Source organism: Hylobates moloch, unplaced genomic scaffold (assembly GCF_009828535.3).
Source record: "Hylobates moloch isolate HMO894 unplaced genomic scaffold, HMol_V3 SCAFFOLD_1, whole genome shotgun sequence".
Classification (NCBI taxonomy): Eukaryota; Metazoa; Chordata; class Mammalia; order Primates; family Hylobatidae; genus Hylobates; species Hylobates moloch.
This window is the reverse complement of record NW_026652276.1, coordinates 179,829,206-179,853,709: the sequence shown is the minus strand read 5'-3', so window position 1 is coordinate 179,853,709 and position 24,504 is coordinate 179,829,206. Positions and strand designations below refer to the sequence as shown.

The following is a 24,504-nucleotide window of genomic DNA, read 5'->3' as shown; positions in this document are numbered from 1 at the left end:
AGCCAGGCGCGATGGTGTGCGCCTGTAGTACCAGATACTTGGGAGGTTGAGATGGGAGGATCACCTGAGCCCAGGGTGCAGAGATTGCAGTGAGCTGAGATCACACCACTGCACTCTGGCCTGGGCCACAAAGCAAGACCCTGTCTCAATAAACAACACAAATTTATTATCTTAGAGTTCTGTAAACCAGAACTGCATCACAGGTCTCACTGCACTAAAAAAAGATTTTGAGAGGGTTCCTTTCTGGATGCTTTAGGGAGAATGAATATACATCCTTGCATTTTCCAGCTTCTAGAGACCACCTGCTTTCCTTGGCATATGGTCTCATTCCTCCATCTCCAAAGCCAGCTAAGTCACATTTCTCTGACACTTCTTCCACTATCACATCTCTAACAATGGCCAGGAAAGCTCTGCTTTTTAAGAACTCATGTGATTAGACTGAGCACACCCAAGCAATTCAGGAAAATCTCCCCATCTCAAAGTCTGTAACATTAAACGTATCTGCAAGTTCCTTTTCACAAGTAAGATAACATATCCCCAGTTCCAGAGATCAGGACATAGAGATCTTTTGGGACAGAGGCATTATTCTGCCCATCCCATTAGTGGAAGAGAAGAATAAGAATGCAACTCATTGTAACACATACGACTCTAATACCACAGACTTCCTCAGAAACTCCCTTTTCAGATCTTTTCATTCCAACTTAAACTATATTTCGCATTCTATAATGAAACATTTCCTTCTATTTTCGAGAATTTGAACTTTCCCAAGTTCAATAAAAAATTTTAAAAGCCAGCTTTCTGCAAAAACCGCCACCACAACTGGCAGCTATAGCCTTCCTATGGATACTCACATAGGGAAGGCCTGGCCTGGCTGAGCAGCAGGCTGTGAATTCTTCTCCTCGGGACAAAGCCTGCCAAGTCTGCCTCAGAGAAATTTGGCAGCACATCAAGAACAAAAACTTAGTGTGGCTGTTTATTCTTGACACACAGACAATAGACTGCATCATTTAATGTCTTCAGGCTAGAAAACTTTTCTTACATTCCTATCACTACAGGGTTAAATAGGGGCAACACCCAGGGATGAGGTCTGACTGTAATTGTTTTCAAGTCATCTAGAGAAACATCAGGGATTCAGTGGTAAATGAGCCAGTGGTGCAAAGTGAATCATTGCCCTCTATCCTCCTGCTGAGAGCCACTAGGCCCTTGCATGATATTCCAAACTCTCCAAATACATGCAGAATCCATTTTAATTAAGAAAAAAAAAAACATGCTAAAGAGTTTGATGGGTGTTTTGGTGAGCGTGCAAGGCATTTTGAATATAGATATGAGTCCCATTTTAAAACAAATTTTAAATGGGCAAAAATTTAGTGATACATCAAAAATGAAGGTAAAGTTCTACTCCCTTTCCACATTTTCCCCTCTCGCCCCCAATTTTTATCCCCTTTCTTCCTAGGCATAATGTAACTGACAAAAACATATCAAATTCACAGGTTAAATTCAAGCACGTAAGTTAATTCACACACAAAAATTTAGTCTGTTCCAAGGTGCAGTTCGTCCAAGTCTTCTCTGTCACCTTGTAAGATGAATCTTGTTCACATGTAAGACTTGGTAGTAACATATGGATGGGTAAAAATGAGTGCTATCACTCAAACAAAGCAATGCCAATGCTAATGTTGAATGTCAACACATCAGGGATATCATCATGACATATGTGGATGAAACATTTAATTCACAGTAAAATGAGAAACTATAAATGAAATGAACTTCATTTACGGAAAAAATATAAAGCAGTTATGGTAAATGAGGTAAAAATGTGAAGAGAATAAATGCTCAGTACATGAACTCAAGACAGCATGGATTTATATTCTGGTTGTATTATATATTAACTGCTATCTCTATGATCTTATCTCTGATTCTGCCCGAAAACAATGACAAATAATAAACGCAACTTATTCATTCAAATAATATCTATTGAGTGGCTACTCTGAGTGATGCGCTAGTCTAGGTACTAAGGATACGGCAATAAATCAATCAAACCCATATCCCTGCCCTCCATAGCACCTACATTCTTACAATTCTTCATATGATATTTATAAGGGTTGGATGAGATAATTTATTTAGCATTCCTGGAAAAAGATAAGCACTGCAGATAAATTTAATTAGCATCATTATAATAGTAATAAAATATTTTAGAAATCTGTAAATATATATTTATTTGCCTAAGCCAGAATACTAAATAGTAAATGGGTAATTTGAGCAGACTAGAACCAATTATCATATATATTAACATATATATAACACATTATATGTCTATATTCTTTATACAATCATTACATGAGATTTTACACTGTCCTTAAAATAACTGGTCTCTGAAGAGTAGCTTAAAGAAAAATAATGCTGCTTTTTGAAACAAATTTTTTCAGCAATGAGCCATATTTTTATTTTTAATAAGTTCTCTTTTTAAAGTAAAATGTAAATGGCAACATTTGCCTCTAGATTAGCATTCACTCAGGGCTATGTTCCTTTCTTTCCCTCTCTCTTCACATACCCCTTGGCTACTCTTCTACATGATCAAGTAGTCATGACACCGTGACTTATCATCTATCTCCCATCAATTCAGCCATCGTTCCACTCTGTTCCACTAGTATTTCCTGCTGTGAAAATCCCTATAGAATCTATGGTAAACTCTCAGAAGTTTCCACATTCTGCTTTGGAAAGCAGCGACCCACAATGTTATTAAAAATCAGTAACTTACAAAGGGTATTTTCCTTATGCCAAAGGAAAGGAGACGTCTAGACATCCTCAGAGTGACGTTCACACACAACTTCCAGCTGACAGTCATGGTTTCTGAACTCACATGCACTGCTCCAGCTATCAAATTTTACATGGGGTACTTTAAGGAGTTCTTTAAAAATCAAAATTCCTGGCTCTGCAGTTCATTAAGTGTGCCATTCCAAGAGATGCAACTGCCAGAACTGGTTAGTTACTATGAAGGCAGTTATCCTCTAATGCTACAAGGCAAGCATTTTAAAGCTTTATTCACATATGTGACACACACTTCAAAACTGCACACTTTCAGAGGACTTCCTGGAACCAATGTTCCAACTTAGTACTCCTCCAGTTAAACGGAAGCTAATAAGAAGCATGAAACAGTATACACTATATAGGAATGTTAGCAGAACACCACATGTATTGACCCTACATTAAAAAATCATAATAGCATTAAATCATCCTAAACCTCTAACACCCATTCATAAGAATACTCTCACTCTTTCATAAAAACCGCATGTCATTCTGATTCATGTATAGTGCTAAAAATATAAATTTTATAGAATGTCTCTGAACCTGACCCAGACACTTAAATATTTTCATAACTCCAGAAGCAAAAGGAAAACCGGCAAAAATCTCTTGACTGTGTAACACAGTCTGCTTTGAACAAACAACCTGGATGTAAGCAGTAGGTGGCAAAGTTAAAATAGAAATGTTAATCCTATGAGAACCCTTGCCTGCTGTTTTATAGCCCTTCCTCAAGATTTAAAAAAAAAAAAAAAAAGAGAGAGAGAGAAAGAACATAAAAACACCTACAGCCCTAATACTACAGAATAAAACAAAGTGCTGATTTTAAAATACATTTTTTCAACCTGTGATTTTTTTTTTTTTATAGACAGTAGTATCAGGAATGGGTGGGAAAATAAATAAATGTAGTTTCCAGCTTAAATTTTAACAAAGTAGCAGCATTTTTTTACTCAAGATAAAAAAAGAAATATTAATTTTGGACAATATTATGAATTACTGTATTATATCTACATATTAGAGAATAGCTTCTTGAAGAAGTATTAATTTTTTAAAAAATTTCCAATTATCAACCAAAACAGTGACAAGCAAACTTTTTCTGTAAAAGGCCAAAATATATATATTTCTGGCTTGGCTGGCTAAAAGGTCTCTGTGGCAACTAATGAACTCTGCTGCTGTAGTACAAAGGCAGCCACAGATGAAATGTAAATGAATGGGTGTGGCTATATTTTAATAAAACTTTCTCTATGGACACTGAAATCTAAAAATCATAATCTACACTGCTCATGAGATATTCTGCTTTTTATTTTTTCAACCATTTAAAAATGCAAAACATTATGAGTGTATGTACCATACAAAACATACAGTGGGCTAGATTTGGGCCATAGGTTATATTATTAGTCTGCCAACCCATAGACTAGATACCAATAATGAAAACCATAAGAAATAAAAGGTCAGAGGACAACACTCACTTTTCCTTCCTTACTTCCTCTTTCCCTTCCTCCCTCCATTTTTCCCTTTTCTTTTTAAATTAATTAATAATTAATTTTGCTTGATATCTGGCAACACAAAAAATAATCTGATGCAGTTTGATGGGAGTAGAAGGTCAGTATCTCAAATTCAGCCAGAGTTGTACACGATAATGGTATTGGGCTAACTGTAACAGTTACCAGGCATGGAGCCCACACAACTACCATGCAGATTCTGTAAGCTACAAAATCATTCATAATATTCAAAGTGAGTATCATTAAATGAAATCCTATTTGCATTCCAATGAACTGTCACATAAGTTTCCCCTATGTCATCTTCTTTGACAAATAATATCTTCATTGAGTTCCCCTGAATTTTCCATGATGATACAGAAGAAAAGCCAAAAGAGAAACTTGCTTCATTGTGCCAATAACTGGAACATCATCATTCGTTTATAACAGCTGAAGGGCTGTCTGACACTAGGGGACCTGGAAACACCCAAGAAATGTTCTCTCCTTCCCAAGACAGTTAGATACATAATGCTAGGAAATCCTGGGACAATGACCTGTGATTATCCCCTAAAAAGGCTATTTTGCCCCTTTTAGTAACAAACAGGAAGAGAGAACTCTCTTACAGAGAAATTTCGCCAGCAAACCAAGAACTACTTGAGCAGTAGTTTTGGTTTTTTTTGTTTTGTTTTTGTTTTTTAAGACAGAGTTTCACTCTTGTTGCCCAGGCTGGAGTGCAATGGCACAATCTTTGCTCACCACAACCTCCACCTCTCGGGTTCAAGCCTGAGCCTCCCGAGTAGCTGGGATTACAGGCATGCGCCACCATGCTGGGATAATTTTGTATTTTTAGTAGAGATGGGGTTTCTCCATGCTGGTCAGGCTGGTCTCGAACTCCCGACCTCAGGTGATCTGCTGGCCTTGGCCTCCCAAAGTGCTGGGATTACAGGCGTGAGCCACTGTGCCCAGCCGCAGTAAATATTTTATTCCAATATACTGGTTGTTAGAGACTCAGGTAAATTGAAATCATTGTTTAAAAATTATAATGCAGCCTGTTATGACAATAAGGTCCAGTGGCTAAGTGCGTTACCATCTCTTCAGTAAGATGCTGTTGGCAGGGGCATTGTCACAGCACACACTTTCCTATTAGGATGGGATCCTCAAGAGACTCCTGTGGCTTTGTAAGCAATCATCAGTGCAGCTTCCACTACAATTAGAAACATATGCCTAAATATTGTTTTTGAAAATGACACAAGTGTTTAAATACCAAAATAAAAATTCTATGAAATGGTGCCAGAAACATATGTGGTAAGAAAAGCCAAAGAATTTGGGCAAAAGTATGCTTCTTACTGTCTTCTATGAATAAATACTGCTGAACAGTTCATAATAGCTTAAAATTCCACTCATGAACTCTACATCTTTTATGGAGAAAATACACATATTTCATGTAGATTTTCATGAAAAAAAAAAAAACAACAACCAACTGGGCTGTGGCATCAAAGTCCACCTTTAAGACAGGCTTCACAAGAAAAAGAGAAAACAGTCATCTTTTCAGGGTAATATGAGACATTGTGGAGAGGTAATATTCTAAATTAACACATAGCCTCAGGAAAAAGAAAACTGTTTCTCTAACACAAACTCTTAAGTTGAATGATCTGAGCTAAGGCTAAAAGCAAATCTTTGTAGTCACTTACATGGAGGCTGTATCTGTAGAGAACAAAGCTTATATGCAAATGAAGATTAGCTTTTACAGTCACATTTATGAATTTATATTACATGAGTAACAATGGACATAGTTATGATTTTCAATTTATCTTGACAAATATTTATTGAGCTTATCAGGTACTGTGATATGCCTAGAGAGAAATTATATAGCAAAGAGAGATAGAACTTGGAGAGAAATGTGCAGTAACGAATACAAATATGGGAGATTTGATTAACTGCTGGGTGGAGAGTTTTCAAAGAGGATAAACTGAGTTTGAAGCATGATGTTTGAAATGTTAATGGGTTATACAATGTGTGTTATCCAACAGTCAACTGTACATGAAAACACTGAGCATAGGAAATGGTAAGGAATAACAATATACACTTGGGGTTTGTTTGCACAGAATGGATAATTAAACCCAAGTGAATGAATGAGACGGACATGGAGTATCTTAAAAAAGGGGACCATAAGGCCAGGCGCGGTGGTTCAGGCCTGTAATCCCAGCACTTTGGGAGGCCAAGGTGGGTGGATCACGAGGTCAAGAGATGGAGACCATCCTGGCCAACATGGTGAAACCCCGTCTCTATTAAAAATATAAAAATTAGCTGGGCATGGTGGCACGTGCTTGTAATCCCAGCAACTTGGGAGGCTGAGGCAGGAGAATATCTTGAACCTGGGAGGCAGAGGTTGCAGTGAGCCGAGATCGCACCACTGCACTCCAGACTGGGTGATAGAGCAAGACTCCGTTTTGCAAAAAAAAAAAAAAAAAAGGCGGGGGGACCATAGACAGAACCTCAGGGAACACCCACATTCATGGGCAGGAGGAAGGCAGCTAAGAGGGAACCACTAGGAAGAGAGGAGAATCCTCTGACACATGACTGAAGCAATAGGTAAAGTGAGATTCTCCAACGCCAACTGATGCAAATAGGAGAGAGAGGTATTTCAGTGGTTAAAAGCCTATATTTTTATCATGAGACCATGCAAGACCTTGACAAAATCTGCAATACAGCAGAGGTGGCAGTGGGTGAAGACGGATATTTAGTTTCATAACCTGGCAAGGCTTCTAGGTTGAGGATTCAGTGGAGGATGAAATGGAAGAATCAAGTGAGTAAGAATATAATTGATAACAAAAGTCCTGGCGATGGTAGGATGAGATACAAATTGAGAGCAGAGTGAGGAACAGTTATTCTGGGAAGGAAGGATTATTCCTCAGATGTCAGGCAAGCAAAGAGAGGACTAGTGAAAACTCAGATATGTCCAACTGTGGGAAAGGATGCCAACCTAGGATGCCAAAAAGGATAACAAATGTAGTAGCACGTTTTAGAAGATTCTCAGTCTCAGACCATAAAGCTGAAATTATATGAAAATGAAACAATCAGATATGGGGTTTTTAAGAATAAAAAAAGGATAAAATAAAAACCTTATCTTAGCACACTTTGGAAATTTTATTTAGCCAAGAAAAAGTACCCACATCTTAAACTGATGGAAGTACGAGTGCAATTTATCCCTTAATCCAGAACACATATTCCACCATTGCTAAATTTTATAATGACTTTTACAGATGTGTTGTCTCTTTCCTAATAAACTACCTCATTACATAAAGTATTTCTAAGATTACAACAAGACGTTATTGTAAAGAGTGTTATTGTAAGTGAAGAGATTTCATCAGTTCCTATCAGGTAGTTAGGGATGTTTGAAAAAATATTTTAAATTACTGCCCGACCGACAAGCCAGGGTGTGAAAGACGTGAGTAGTGGTTCCTAACTTCAGTGTGCATCAGAATTACTTAGAGGGCTTGCGAAAACACAGATGAGTGGGTTTCATCCCTAGAATTTTGGAAGAAGCACCTCAGAATTTGTATTTCCAACAAGTTCTCAGTAATACTGATATTGCTGGTCCAGGGACCACACTTTGAGAACCACTGCTCTATAACATACAATGCTAGTTATTCCGTATCATGTGGGTCTATAAACAAGTACATTTTCATTCAACTTCCATCAAAGTAAACTGATAGAATTTGTAGATGTATTAAAAGAGTGCCATCAATACTTTCAAAAAACCTGTCTATATTTAAGTCACATTCACTTCCAAATGTTATATTGAGTATGTTATCTGTCATTATCATTATCCTTAGAAAATTGCTTCATGTATTGATTAAGAAGTCAGAGTCTGTTTCAGTTGAAAGGAACACTTACCTACATGGCTTATTAAATAAGGGCTAAACCACCTTCGGTTATTTCTGGATGCAATTCTAGTACTTAATCATTCTTTTTTCTTTTTCCACTGGGACAAGTAGAAGTTTTTCACAAGGCTGGTTCATTTCCAGTTTGGATGGAAAGTGCAGCAGAAAAATCATACAAATATCTTGTAATGACAAATTGCCAAGAAAATCACATAACCCTACCTACGTATATTTTATAATATATATATTATATAATGTATATATCTCTATATATATTCCTCACAAGAACTCTATAATTTATTAGCTTCATTTTACAGATATAGAAACTGAGGCAAAAAGAGATTAAATATCTCACTAAGGACTAGACAGAAGTAATCATTGGAGTTTTTCTAGTTTCAATATCATGGCCCTTACCTACTACCTATATTTAGTACATTCTTTTACTACACATTAAAGCATATCTTGGGCTCAAATATTTACCTGTTCCGAGAAACAGGACGTGGTATCTCCCATCAGCAGCGTTCACTCGATCCACAGCTATCTTTGTATACTTGTAGTCAGTACCAATACGAACAATCAAAGGCCTTTTGTGGATTGGGTAGATGGAATTGTACATGAGAGGATGGTTCCGAATGAAAGTGACAACATCATCTGGGAACTCCTTGGTGGTTCGCATGTTGGGTGTAAATGCTCCTCCTGGACACTAGAAAGAACGTTTTAAAGAACCAAGTTAATAAAATAGTTGCCTTGTTCTAGTAATAATCAAAAACTCTCTACTTTTGAAATCACTTAGAAGCTCCAGTTGTTTTGAGTATATCTGCTACCTATGGAGGTGAAAAGAAATAGCATGATTATGTTTTACTACCTGTAGATGATTAATACAGTGTGTACTAATTTTGAATTAGGCTAAGTCCTTGTATGTTATTCTGTTTTCAGAGAAGAGCTGATGCTATCTTGTATATAACTCTTCACCCTTCTCACTCACCACTTTTCTATTTCTTATTTTGTCCCAGACACCATTTTGTTAGGAAAACAAAAATTAGTGGACACAATCTAATGCTGCTACTTGTTAAAATAAATTATATTATTATCATTAAATTCAGTCAAACTCTGACATGTAAAAGTTTTATTTTACCTGATCTGCCCTCCCAAAAGAGAGAGCTTGGAAATTGTAGCTTAGGGGCTTAGGTGGCTCATGCCTGTAATCCTAGCACTTTGGGAGGCCGAGAGGAGAGGATGTTGAAGCCAGGGGTTCAAGACCAGCCTGGGCAACATAGCAAAATTCCATCTCTGGGAAAAAAGTTAAAAATTAGCTAGGTGTGGTTGTGCATGCCTGTGATCCCAACTCCTTGGGAAACTGAGGCAGGAGGATCTCTTGAGCCCAGGAATTTGAGGCTGCTGTGAACTGTGATGAAACCACTGCATTCTAGCCTGGGCAACAGAGTGAAACCCCATCTCTATAAAAAAAGGAAGAAGAAGAAAAAAAAGAAGGAGTAGGAGGCGAGGAGGAGGAAAGGAGGAGGAGGAGAAGGGGAGGAGAGAAGAAGAGGAGAAGAAGAAGAAGAAGATAGCTTAGATTGGATGTGGTAAATTAAATCTGGTAATTCCTCTCTATCAAAGATCCCATTCATTATCCTTAGAATAAAATACCAACAGCTTAGAATGGCGTACAAGCCTCTGCATGATCTGGCCTGAGCCTGCCCCTCCTACTGTAGGTCTTGCTGCTCCTGAGCCTCAAGCATACTTCCCCTCCAGGATCTTGGCACCTGCTGTTCCCCGTCCGGCATACTCCTCTCCAGAACACCCCATGCCTTTTTTTGTTACCTCATTCAGTTCCCAGTTCAAAAGTTGCTTCTTGCAAGTGATAACATATAAAAGGAGCTCCCCTTCTCCGTCTCTACTTTCTGTCTCCTTGGCCTGCTATTTTTCTTCACAGCCCTATTTACCTAACAGTATATTATGTATCAGTTGCTTGCGTCCTTATTGCCTGTTTCTCCCTCTAGAGTGTAAGCTTGTGCTGACTGTAACTGGATCTATTTTGTTATTGTTTTGCCATCAGACTTATAACAGAGCTGGTTAGTAGATAATCACCAAAGAGTAGTTGAATGAATGCATCAGATCATTCATTGTATCCGGCCTGCAATTTTGGTGCCGGGTCTGTATGAAACAGGGGCCTCAATTCTGGCCAGGAGGGAAAAGTTTCAGAACATTAAGTCCAAAGGGGCAGGCAGAAAACAAGAACGAGATCTGGAGAAAGGACTGCTGAACAGCGTCAGCAGTTCTGGAAAGGGAACCTGACAAGGGCTTCTGAGGAGAAGATTCCATTCATAGGGCACCTAAGGCCAAACTTAAGGGTAGGCTGGGAACTGCTGAAGCCAGAACTCAAACTCACTCACTAATTGGATCTGAGTGTTAAGTTATATGAGAAAAATCATTGGGTATAATATTTTAATACATACAAACATTATTACTATTAATAATGTTATAAAATACCTTTCAATATTAAATTCCTGTTGATATCTCTACTTCCAGAAACAAAAACACTATATTTTTCTGGAAACACACAGCACTATTCTGTTGGTTTTCATTTATCCTCTTTAGAGAGGTATGTGGTAAAAGGAAAGTAACAAAGCAAGCTGCCTGTTTCATAGCAATAGGCACAGCATCGGTCATAAATAGCAGGATGCAATGGGGACTGTGACAAACTGGGGAGTTATGTGTTATCCAAAGATGGCAATGAACACTTATCCAGCTGACTGCTTCTAAGCAGGAATAAAACCCTCATGCTTCCAGACCTCAGCAGAAGATAGAATGTGGAATTTTATGTAAAATCTGCCAAGTGTTTAATGTTGACTCAGTAAAAAAAGAACAGCAATGTGGGGGGCCAAACAAAATATGACAATCTCCAGGTTAAATCCCTGCAACAGCTGTTCAACAGTATTAGTGCCTTTGGGCCAACGTTGTCAGGCAGGCCTCCACGTGCAGCTAGATCTCAGCAGATTACTAATATCACCTCACTCATTTAGGCTGCATCATCATGAGTGCAGTATTTAGACTTACTTTGACCAGTTAACATTACCAGACTAGAACTTTTTACAGATCTGATATAGTTCCCTTTTTGTAAAAAGGCACAAGGAGCAATTAAATGACTTAAAAGAGTAGCAGTAATGAGACAAGTAATAAAACGAAACCTCTCATTCTTTATTCCATTAACTAGACTTTCATCTGGAGTTCATATGTTTTTATTTTTTAAAAAGTATTATATTTAAATACACGTTTATAAACTGCTCACAACGAAGACCAAAATGAGGACAAGAAATTTAATTTGAGGTTGTTCTAAGCTGATGAACGTGTTCCATACTTCTGCAAAATATAGAATTATGGGTGTTTTCTAGCCTCAATCTTCACACAAAGTGGAAAAAGGGAAATACATTGCTCACTGCATGAAAACACGGAAAGAGCAATGCATGGGTAATTTAAATAGTTCCAGAACTTCATAAAACACCACTAATGATGGCTTGCTAAACTGAAATGTCTCCTTAAGTATTTGCAAGCATTCTCGTTTCTAAGTTCTGGAAAAATCAAAGTTAGCATATACTACTAAACAATTTACATAATTTCCAGTTAGTACAGTTTGAAGTGAGATAAGCTTATTGAATGATCAGTGCCTAGTCTCTGGCTTTTACTTAATGGTAAATGAAATCCAGGTTAACAATTATGTCAAGGTTGCTCAAAACAATAGTTATTAAATAGGTAATCTAAACAAATCAAATCAAATAAGTTACTTTGCATTCATTAAAATATTCTCCACAAGACTTTTTTTTAATACTCCCATGAATTTATCACCTAGAAACAAGTGTCTCCTAGTATATGTTCAAACTTACCAAACAATTCTTTTTGATATTATTCTGTTGATTCATGGCATCAACTCTGCTGATAAGACAGACAATGAGTGCTAATAATGTAACACAAACAAAAATTGATTGCCCTTTGTAGACTCTATCTGCAGTACTGAGTTTGCTCAATGTCATGCTGCCAAGAATAAATCAGATGTGATTAACTTTTCTCTCACCTTGCAATATAATAAAGCATGTTTATCAAAACTTCAAGATAACATCTATGTGCTAATGTAAAATATTTGTCCACTAACTAGGCTGGTGTTTCATTCTTTGGAATGTTAATTTTACTCTGCAAATAGTCATTAAGCAATTTTGGTTAAACTTCTCCTTTAAGTGTTTTTCCTCAGTTCTTCTAGCTATTTGTTTATCAAGCAGTGATAAGCCCTCCTTTTATGAGTAAAGACATTTCAAGTGCTCTGATTACTAAAGTGTGATATGAAATGCTAGGAACAATAAGAATGCCATGTTAGGAAAGTAACAGCAATTGTCCTTACCAAACTTCTTTCCTATACTCAAGTATTCATAAATATCTGCTGCCTTCTGAAGTTTCTAAAGGTTCCCTTCATCTTCATGTCTATTGGGTCAGTTTTCAGAATATACTTATATATTAATATACATATCCATTACTTGGACATATTTTATCCAAAAAGCACTTTGATGTGCCCAGTAGGGGACATAATAATAAAAAATTACTGTTATCTTCTAGACACAGGTATTCTAGTAAGAAAGATAGACATATTCAAACCAAAATAACAATATTATGACAAAAAGTAATAATTTGAAACAAACGTAAGATAAACAATCAATTTTGGTTTAGGATCAATTTCCCTACATATTCAGGAGCCAATATTTTTAAATCAAGTTTATAACAGTAGAGAACTTACAGCTGCCAAGGTCAGTGAAGAGGTTTAGAGATGAGAAAACAAAATTTAGAGTATTTAGAGAACTGTAATTCCTACAGCATGGAGCCCAAAGTGAAGGAAAGAGGTAGGAGGTGAGGCTGAAGACAGATGGCAGAAAATAAATGCAAAACTTGGCAGAGAAAGAGTGACTAGCATGGTCGAGGGGATCTTAACCTAACACGTGGGGGATAAGTGGTATATAGATAAATAAAGGGTCTTGGTGGCACTCTAGAATCTATGCTTATTTCTAGTACTGGTCTATGAAATTTGTATACTGAGAAAAACTCATTTTATGTTTCAACCTTGGTAATCCAAGCCCTTTGTTTGAAGCCCCAAAAATTACATAGTTGAAGACTTGTACTTACGTATTAGCTGACCCTCATCTTCCTTATATTTGCCCTCCCCTACATAAAAAAGCCCACTGTTCCAGTCCTATTAACCCACACAGAGCTTTGAAAAATCACTTATTCATTTCCATCTGTGTCTTGTAGTGTATGCTGTACCCTTCATCTGAAAACCCCTTCATTCCTTACTCAATTTATCCACATCCAATCACCCTAGGGCAAGCTCAATCTCACATTTTTTTAATCCCTTTTCAAATCAGGCTGTTTTACTACAATCTCTCTCTCCTCTAAACTTTAATAATATTTATTTTTAAAATTTTATTCACATGTTTTTAATAATGATGTGAGACAACGTAATTAATTTTTCATGTCTATATGTCTTATGCATTCAATTTTCTTAGAAACATTCCCAACTGAATGTTTCCAAACATCTAAGAGAAATAGAAATACTCTAATGTAAGCACAACCAGAAGACGTATGTAATCAACAAAACTGCCAGCAACGAACTTCTCGTATCCTTGCCACTACTGACTATGTGGCTCATCAATTTTCTGTGATCCTTTGCATGTACCCGAGCTGTCCAAAGCATGATGATGGAAGCACATGACTCTGTTATACTTATAAAGAGATGTTAAAGTTGAACACTTTCATTAAGTTCTGCTTTAACAGGATATACAACATATACAAACCATCTCCTGCAGAAGTTTTATACACGTTGCAGCAGAATAATGTAATGTTTGCTCGGCCACAGAGTTTTATTCTTTGGCTGCCCTTTGCAACATACCAAAAGTGTCTTGTTTCTTCCACAAACTTGAATTACTTATGGAAAAATATTATGACACAATTGGCAGGCTTCTTCCTACTGACTTGGGCTTGCTGGTGGGGTCGTTTGCTAACAGAGCTACCAACTGTGCTTTAAAAGAAGCACCTACAGGGAACATTAGAACTAGGGTATGAGATTTCTGCCAGTCTCATTTCTTTAAGAACACAGCCATATATTTATGGGGTTGACTGGGCAACCATACTACTGTATGGGGAAATAAAGTAGGACAATCACAGTTGATCCTTCATTGAGAGGACTTCAGAAGCAACATTCTTAACCTTAGAGAAGAGAGAATATTTTGGATTACGTGGCCGCAGGTCGTGTGGCTACATGAGACAATATTAAACCCTGGAAGTGCAAGGAAGAGACAGACACTGCCACTCTGAGTCAGAGAGCTGACTTCATGGTGTTTTGCTGGTTGAAGGGTGGAGGGACAGAATCTTCAGGGAGGTACGCTTTTCCAGGAGGAGTTCCAGAGGTCACTCCTCTACCCTGCCTCTTTTATTCTCTAAGGATCACTCATCTGACAATTTTTTGATTTAAAGGAGCTGCTCTGGTCTCAACACCAGATGTAAGAAACCACATTATAGAAATATTTCTCAAATCCTGACTACTCCCTTTTTTCACGGAGTCTGCTGCAGATGTGTGTTGCTAACCCTGGCTTACTCTACACTGCTTTGGAACAGGAAACAAATGGTCATTCTTGAGAGCTAAAAAACAGTAAAAAGTGGGACTGTTAGCAGAATTTTCTAATTTAGCATTGGTTTATTCTGTTTTACTAAAAAGGGTTTAGTATTCCTACATTTTATGTAGAACAATTGCTGCCTGACATGAATGGTTTTATCACAGTGATGCTCTGAGTTCTATACACCTGTTAAGGTGCCTTTTAAGTTGTCACGTGGGTGAAGAGCCTGATGAGAGGTAAGGTCAGAGGTCACTTTTCTTGAGGAAAAAAAAAAAAACCTCCCTGATTTGTAGCAGTTGCCAGTTTCCATGGTGTAGATAGTTCCATGATGGCTGATTTCAAGTTACCACTCTAATGTTCTTAATTGAGAAGAGGTGCACATTATCTGTTCTTGTAAGCTGGGTCCATGCTGGCTCCAGCACAGACTGCATGAGGCTCTGACGCCTCAAACCCTGATTCAAGCAGCATGGCTTTCTTTTATCTTTTTAGTATCTTTATTTGAAGGGTCTCTCTTACGTTTTTTGGGGGGGGGAACAGAATTGTTGAGTTTGCAAATCAACTGCTCCTGTACTAACCCCATTTATATGCTGTTCAAAAGAATCACTGATGAAAGCACATGTAATCACAACCATCTCTTAATTTTCCATATTAAGATGAGTCTATGACTAGGTCAATTTCAAATAGCAAGTCACTCTCAAAAGTATATTTTTCTCTGCAAATGCATAAAATATGTTAAGTAAAATAGTAACAGCCTTTGATATATGACGGAATTTGAAAGTTGTTCAGCCTCCCCTTCCTTTTCTCTTAAATAATCTCTGCTTCTTATCCAGCACCCCCCAATCTTAAAATGGCTGTATCTGCTGATGCTTTTCCCTGTTTTATACAAAATTAATGTGCTGTCCATCTTCTTTAGAGCTGTGAACATCAAAGAGAGATCATCTTAAAGGATAATATAAATTCTGTGACAGGACTTTGTTGTCACTTATAATTAAGTATGACGTAAAAATTTAATCTTTTTATGAATAAGTAGCAATTCTCGTATTTTTCCAAAGTTAATTAAAGATCAATTGTTCTACACAAAATACATATAAATGATTAAACTTTGAGCTTCTTAGCCAGGAATGAAACCTAAGTTTTAAAAATTTTGGAATAAAATATGCTCTTTAAAGGCTTAGCAAACTATATCTTCAATTTTCAGAAAATTAACATTGGTATAACTTAAGAAGAAAATAAAGAAGCAAATGATATTGCAAATAAACTCTAATAACAAAAATAAAATGAATCAACAATTAGTAAAAATTACATGGCATAATTATTTGGAAGAATATTAGCAAAGATAATTTCAAATTCAAGAAAAAAGGAACACTTTGTTTACATAAATGTTAGTATCTATCTTTTGATTTTTAAAATGAATTCATTGTTCATATTTATCTATTTTATAATTATAGCCCTATTTTATGAAATACAGAGATGTAAGATTATATTTCTCTTAATGTTCAGTTGTATAACATCTCTCAGTGTACTGTCTGACATTTTAGAAACAAAAACTAATCAACATTCTAGAAGGCAGCATTATTATAGGACAGATGAGAAAGACAGAGTAGGACTGTTATCAATGGACCCTTAGAAAAATTCCGGTTCTAATATTCCAGTGCACTGTCTGTATTTCAGCTGGAAAACTGAGTTTTCAATGTATCCCTAATACTACTAATATTGCATGATACGGATATATCTACCTGCTTTAATAACAGTACTTCTAGTTCAGACCATTCCTAATTAGAAAGCTGCCTGTAGTTAAATAGTTCTAATCTGTGTTACTTTATAGTTATAAATACTTTATTTGAAAAATTACATCTCATTTGTTGTAATTATTTGCTTACACATACATTTTCTTTCTTTGAGATATAGGTAACACAATTTCAATCTAAATAGATTCCTAGAAATGGAACTATCTCTATATGAAGTATCTCTAAATTATTTCTCACATGGTTATTCCTTAAGTAAAACAGATATTCAGGCCGGGTGCGGTGGCTCACGCCTGTCAAATCCCAGCACTTTGGGAGGCCAAGGCGGGCAGATCACAAGGTCAGGAGTTCGAGACCAGCCTGAGCAACATGGTGAAACCCTGTCTCTACTAAAAACACAAAAATTAGCCAGGCATGGTGGTGCGTGCTTGTAATCCCAGCTACTTAGGAGGCTGAGGCAGGAGAATCGCTTGAACCTGGGAGGAAGAGGGTGAGGTGAGCCGAGACTGCACCACTACATTCCACCCTGGGCAACAGAGTGAGACTCTGTCCCCAAAAAAACCCAAAAAAACCCCACAGATATTCATTACTTATTAAATGAATTTTTATAAAGCATCATAACAAAGAATTTTTCCTGGATACTTACAGTTCCAGGGCGAGGATATGGAATTCTGCCCTGATAGGAAATCAGCTGATGATTGGGCCCTTCTTTGTGGGCAAAAGGCCCATTAAACACAGTCTGTATATCAGATAAATGATACACACACACTGCTGATCCTTTGAAAACCGAGCTAAAAAAGAAAATAGAAAAAGGAATTTTCAAATTTTTAAAATTAAAATACAATTTAAAAATATATGGTAAAATTTAAGATAAAGTTAATATAATTCACCATAGAAAAGTTAAATGTTATCGAACACATGTGAAAAGTTGAAAAACTTTGAAAAAAGGTATCGATACATAAAGCATTACAATATTCAATTCATCCATGGAGTTAGTAGACAATTAACTCACAGTAAAGTCCTTTTCAATGTTTCCAAAATATAGGGCAACTCAAAAAAGTTTCTAACTAGTTTATCTTAGCAGCAAGAAAGTATACTGATGATTTTATTTAAAAATATGAATTTCAATTCCAAATCACTATCAATATAACCTATCACAACTTAACTCAAAGAACTTGAATCTCATTAATAATTGAACACTGTTATCTTTTTGTGTTGTGATTATTTTAATATGAGAGTGTTCTCACATGGTATCCTGAATACTAGTCGGAGAAGTCTATGTTGTCATGGTTTAGGTACTTCCCCTGTTGGTCACAGAACAAAAAATAGGGGCCCAAAAAAGATTCATTAAACCATCTTTAGTCAATGACACCTCATAAAATTTGTTTGAATCTTTAGTAAGAAATATTTCCATTGTCCTATGGCAGGTTGGCTGAAATCAGAATTTCTCTGACTCACATATTTATTTCAAATTAGATGTCTAATGAAAAAAGGTGCATTCTCATAAAAATAAGATGCATTGTTAATCATTAGCATTAATAGGCAGAATGATGATTTTGAATTTTTTGATATTAAAGTTACAGGTATTGGAAAAAACAAAACGAGAAAAATAGTTTTATTGAAAACAACATTTTCTTAAGAATTTGATTTTTTTTCTTTATTCAATTCTTTGTGAGTTAAATCAAGACTACTTAGAACAGGAGTTAAACACATCCTTAAAGACATCTTTTTAGGCATCTTGTGGGGCAACCGCAAATATTTAAAAACAGCTTCCTTGTAAATTTCTTTTACTTTGAATAGCTCATTGCAGTTTACAATTATACTATGTTTTTCCCATTAAAGAAAAAAACAGCTAAAACCTTTAGATTTTTGCTTTGTAGTTGATTGTCTAATCAAAGGGACTAATCTTCTACACTGGCTGAGTTACAGCTTAACTCTAAGGAATATGCCTAGTATAAAATTAATAAAGAAAAATATGAGCAGGAAAATATGAAAATATGATTTTTTATCTTGAAATACATACTTTAATTAGCTTGGGCATCCCAGAGAAGTGAGAAAACATTAAACTAATTTTCAAATACATAAAATAATCTCATATAGAACAAGAAAATTGGCCAGACACAGTAGCTTATGCCTGTAATCCCAGCATTTTGGGAGGCCCAAGTCAGGCGGATCATGAGATCAGGAGTTTGAGACCAGCCTGACCAACATGGTGAAACCCTGTCTCTACTAAAAATAAATAAATAAATACAAAAATTAGCTGGGTCTGGTGGCACATGCCTGTAATCCCAGCTACTTAGGAGACTGAGGCAGAAGAACTGTTTGAATCCAGGAGGTGGAGGTTGCAGTGAGCTGAGATCATGCCAATGCACTCCAGCCTGGGCAGCAGAGCGAGACCCCGTCTTAAACAAAAAAATGGTTGGGCGCAGTGGCTCACACCTGTAATCCTAACACTTTGGGAGGCTGAGGTGGGCAGATCACGAGGTCAGGAGATCAAGACCATCCTGCCTTGAACATGGTGCAACCCCACCTCTACTAAAAATACAAAAAATTAGCCAGGCGTGGTGGCGGGCGCCTGTAGTCCCAGCTACTTGGGAGGCTGAGGCAGGAGAATGGCGTGAACCCCAGAGGCAGAGCTTGCAATGAGCCGAGATCGCACCACTGCACTCCAGCCTGGATGACAGAGTAAGACTCTGTCTCAAAAAAAAAAAAAAAAAGAAAAAGAAAATTGGTTCAGTGTTTTGTCAGGTTCTAAATAGTCATCACTTTACTTCAGAAGTAAAAAGTATTTTTATAGAAATGCCTAATTGTTTCCAGCTTTCCTAAGGTATAACTGGTATATAAAAATACAGTATACAATTAATTAATATATACAATGTGGTAAGTTTAGACATATGTATACGCTTGTGTTACTATCACTACAATCCAGGTGATAAACATTTATTACCTCTGATAACAGCAACCAAAAAAATGCCAAAAGTTTTATTTACTTACGACTGCTCAAATTATTTTATTGAAAAAATCATGTATTTTTTCCTACATTATAATTAATATTTTGATTTGCTTGATAAAAATATCATGCAATCATTACAAATACTCTCTACAAAAGTATTTGGAAAGCATTAGTTTAGCTCCAATATATTTTGGTAATCAGGCAAAAGTAAATAAAATGGAAGGGTTACATCCCAAATGACATGTAAAATTAAAAGTTGCAGAGAAGAATGCTTTTATAATAATTACTGTTACTCCATGAAGTCTATTGTTTAACTCATAAAATGTAACTGTTGAATAATTACCTTGATGTTGTAAAAATGCCATACACTAGTGTTGTCCTCGGGTTATCAGTTTCCAGCAGAAACACATCCTCTATAAAAAGGAAAATATTCTTTTAAAGTTTCTAAATATTAACTTCTTTGTTTTGAAAAATTTACCCTAAGAAAATAATTTCAACTATGAAAAGTACTCTGCAAAAAGATATTCCTGTACTATTATGGTAATTTGGAAACAAGTAATGATAGAAACACTAAATTAAATTAAATTAATACAGATACTAATGGAATTTATGAAAATTTTGTATCCTTGTGAAAACCATGCTAGTAAAATAATATTATGGGGAAAAAGTACAATGATATATTATATAATATGGACTAGAACCATATTAACCTTAAAAATATCCATCAGAATATAAGAAAAAGATTAACAGTGAGTGTTACAAGAGGCAAGGCTGTAGAAATTTACTGGTGCTTCTTTCTAAATATCCTTTAATGTTAATATATTACTGTTTTAATTTTAAAAAATTACAAATCTCAATTTCTTTTTGATCTAATCTTAGGAGTTGGAAGATGGAATAAAACTTTTTCACAGTAACTTATCTTACTATCAAATAGAAATTTTTGTGGCATATGGTCAAAATTGCTAGTGATACTTTTATTTAATGATAGCTCCTCTAACAAAAAGATGTTTAAAGTATATTAAGGCAAAGACAAAAGTATGCACAGTGAAGTGATAAATAACAGAATATGAAAGTAGATTTCTGATAGAAAACACCAATTAATAATCAATTGCCATGATTATATGAAAGGCCCAGACATAGTGACAATCTTGCTAAGAGAATTATTACTGAGAAACACAAAGAAATATGTATTTATTTTAAATTAACGATGAATTTAAATGACCTCATAAGAAATAAATTTATAACCACTCAAACAACAAATTAACAACCACTAGTCCTTCCATATGTGAATAAAGGCTGACAATGTCTACCTCTCCCTAAAAAAAAGAAAGACTGAAACATAAAATATATTCCCAAATATTCAGGCGAACAGAATGAGCAAGTAGCCTATTTCACAAAATGATACTTAGAACTTTTCTCTAGAAAAGCTTATCTAGAAACTTTTGTTCCATAATCAACATAATGGTTTTTGAGCAGAAGAACGATATAGTTCATAACTATTAGAAATGGTAAATTTTTTCCATATGGTAACACAGATTTATAACTTATATTATCACCTGTCTCAAAATCTGAGAATGACCATTATTTTACATTCTAATGAATTAAGGTGAAAGAAAAGTCATTTATAAATGACATTTAGTAAATATGATGTGCCCTGGGATATTCAGATTAAAAAAATAAAAAGAAAAACTGTTCCTTGGCAGAGGGAATTAGACTGTCAGTCCTTATTTGACCTGGAAAGTATAAGCCTCCTCATGTCACATTGAGAATATTTAATCTCAGAGTCACCAAGCAGAACTAAGAAGGGAACACGAGTCTCCAAATTTCTACTCTGACACTTTTTTCCATCCAAACTCCATCCTGTACGTTAGCTACAATAGTAAAAATATACAGCTGTATTTTCACACAAAATCAGAATATTAGATATTCTAATATACATGAAATCAATATTCATTTCTAAAAACACAAACATATCATTACCTATATACAAATTATACAAGTTACACCCCCAAACACACACATTCATTCATATATTATGGTGAATTCAATGAGCTAAATGTTTCAGCAGTGCACTCATGGGCGTAACAGATTAAAAAATACTTAAGAACATTTATGAACAGCATCTAGATAATTATTTTAAATTAGCATATTATTTATGCTGAAAATATGGAAAGTACATCTTCTTCTGAGACCTTATTTAAATATATAAACTTTACAAGCCTTCTTTCAGAAGCATTTTTCAATCTCATATGTATGTACCTAATTCATCAAAGTGTGTTTCTGGTCCGTCTTCATCTGTTACCGAGCACACCAGCCTCGCCTTTAAGAAAGTGGTCCACTTGTTGACAAGGCTACGCAGTCCACCAGTGTCATTCTAAAACCATTTTGTAAACATAATTCAGATTGTTTAAGTAAATATTGAAGCACATTAAAAATTCGACTTGTACTCTAGTTGCTTGGAGGATGAAAATCTGAAGAATGGATATGTTAACCACTTCTGCACATCAATAGTTAAAGAAGAATATTTATGACATAGCATTTTATACAACAGTTATACTATTATTCTCTTATCGCATGATGTCAGCTGAAAATACATTTATTTGATAAATATATGACATAATTATTTCTAATTTTAACAATGTATAATGGAAGTATTTATATAATGTTATAGAAAATAGATCATTTAATCTGCCTTTCCTTGATAACTTATTGTTTTCTATTTGAACATAAATTATTATACACAGTGAGTCTTGCAGATTGTGGTCAGGAGAGTGATTATATCTTTACACCAAATGGTCCCCAACAGTTTTACATTCACTCCTTCATTTATCCAAATTATCACATAATTTTCAGTATTTCTAATCTGATGCCTAATTATACATTATAAGGAGAAATGGCATTTGGATCATTCACAAATAGTCTCCACTGAAGACATTTTTTTCCTCTGTGTCCAAAAGGCCTTTTACCCCTTCTGCTGACTTTGCTGCCTTGTTGCAAATGACTGAGAAACAGCTGAGCTCCATGATCAGTGGAATATTATAATATATAAACTATTTTAAACACTAAGCACTTTAAGACACATTTTTTCACAAAGGATGCTAATCATAAATAAGTCAGGATAAGTCTGTAAAACTCTATTATAAATAGGACATCACAAATTTTCTTGTGTTGCTATGTATACTTACTGTTTCTTCACAAGAACATTTTGGTTACTGTTTTTAATTAGAATTTTATTTTATTAAAGCTTTTCTTGATTTTCACTATTTATAAATGTTTCCTTAATCATCTCTTACTGAGAATATTTACTGTATTTTATTGACAAAAATCAGTTTCTTTAGGTAATATGCAATTTAACAATTTGTTTGAATACCAATGCATTAAATGGATATGCAAAAATTTGTCAGAAGTGTTTATTTGTTCAAGAACACAAACAAAATATTTTCTTGAATTAAGATTTTTACTAAAATAGGGTATGTTTATCTCATATAATTTATTGAGGGTTAGAATTTGGGTTGGGGTTATTAACACTATTTTCAATATAAAATGATGAATATTAAATATAATAATGATGAATAAATGTTACATTAAATGCTTCCCTCAATATTTTATTTATTTGTAATAGTTGATAATAAAAGCATGGAGATAAACCATACTTTGAATTTCTTGGTCTTTCTTCAAATCGGAACAGCACTAATACTTACAGGACATATTCGAGCAATCATGGAATGAATCTGTTTTGTGCTCCTGTTATTGTCAGTCAGCTTTTCTTTGAAGAAGAAGTACACCTTAGCATCATTTGGATCAGTACCATCTGGGATGACATGTGCATCTACAAACATAGGTTCTAGAAAAATATATAAAAGACTAGGTATATATTCATGATGAAAATCCATGTTCTGTCATCCAGGTAGACCACAGGCAGACGCCTTCCCCATCTTTGGTGGAAAAAAACAATTCAATGTTTACAGGCACATTTCTAAAAGCAGTAATTGCATTCACTCACCATGCCACATTTGGAATGTCAAGTACCACAGGAAGTGCAGGAAATGTGAAAATTATTTGTGCACCCATGAGTTTCAAAAAATTGAAAAACTTTTCTACCAGTTATTTCCTAAGGAATCTGATGTCTGTTTTATTGAAAAAAATTATTTTTCAAAGTGTGTTTTTCAACCTAGCGCATATAAACTCAAATTCGTTGAAGCAGATGAGGAGTTGGAAGTCCAAGCTCTGAAAAACATGATTTTTCTTAAAATGCAACATACGAAATGAAGGGGAAACTTTTCAAGGAAAAACAGAGTCATTAGTCATTTGGGGACATACAGGGTTTCCTTATTTCAAGAACAAACAACTTGTAGAATATTCAATTTCCAGATGTACTGGAGGAATAATCTGAAGAAGTAAATGAACAATCAATGCTTTCTTGTGCTGGCCTATCAGCGAAATAGGATGCTTCACTGTGGTGATTCACACTTAACTCTGCAATGTTAAATGAATTGCCACATTTAGGGTCAGCTAAAAATTTTCTCCAGGGTGAAATGACAAGACTCTTCGTTTTTTGGTTTTTGTTTTTTTTTAAAATTGCTCTAAACAACAGCAGTTGATTGGAATAATACGGTAAAACCAAATGAGCACCTTTTCTGATGTGAATTCCATATGATTCCAAGAGCTGGAGGCAACTGAATGTGGATAATCATAGTTATCATTCCTACGATTTCTACTGAATATTAGTCCATTTATGAGAAAATACATACCAGTTTCGTAATTTTAGAATCTAAGTTTAAAACAAAAAAAGAGGAGGCCCCAGCTATACTCTATTCATTGCATCTAAATGTCATACATTTGGGATAATATTTAGATTTGGTATTGTTAAAACATACAAGCAGATTAAATGAAGTAAAAAGCATATTTAATTGCAATATGTTACAATTAAACAACTGGAGAAGATGCTTGGGTACTGAGAAATATAAATTGTCACTGTCACTTTTATTTATTCAT

At 35.3% G+C, this 24,504-nt stretch overlaps 1 protein-coding gene across 1 annotated transcript in view; it reads right to left on the bottom strand.

Annotated features, from left to right (window-relative positions):
• Positions 1-24,504, bottom strand: part of SEMA3C (semaphorin 3C) — a 183,023-nt gene that overhangs the window by 38,941 nt on the left and 119,578 nt on the right. Inside the window, exons 8-12 of the mRNA XM_058425291.1 lie at positions 23,211-23,353; positions 21,769-21,883; positions 19,853-19,922; positions 17,203-17,347; positions 8,639-8,861 (exon numbers count right to left, since the gene is read on the bottom strand). Coding sequence (XP_058281274.1) covers positions 8,639-8,861; positions 17,203-17,347; positions 19,853-19,922; positions 21,769-21,883; positions 23,211-23,353 — 696 coding nt within the window. The remainder of the gene's footprint in view (positions 1-8,638; positions 8,862-17,202; positions 17,348-19,852; positions 19,923-21,768; positions 21,884-23,210; positions 23,354-24,504) is intronic.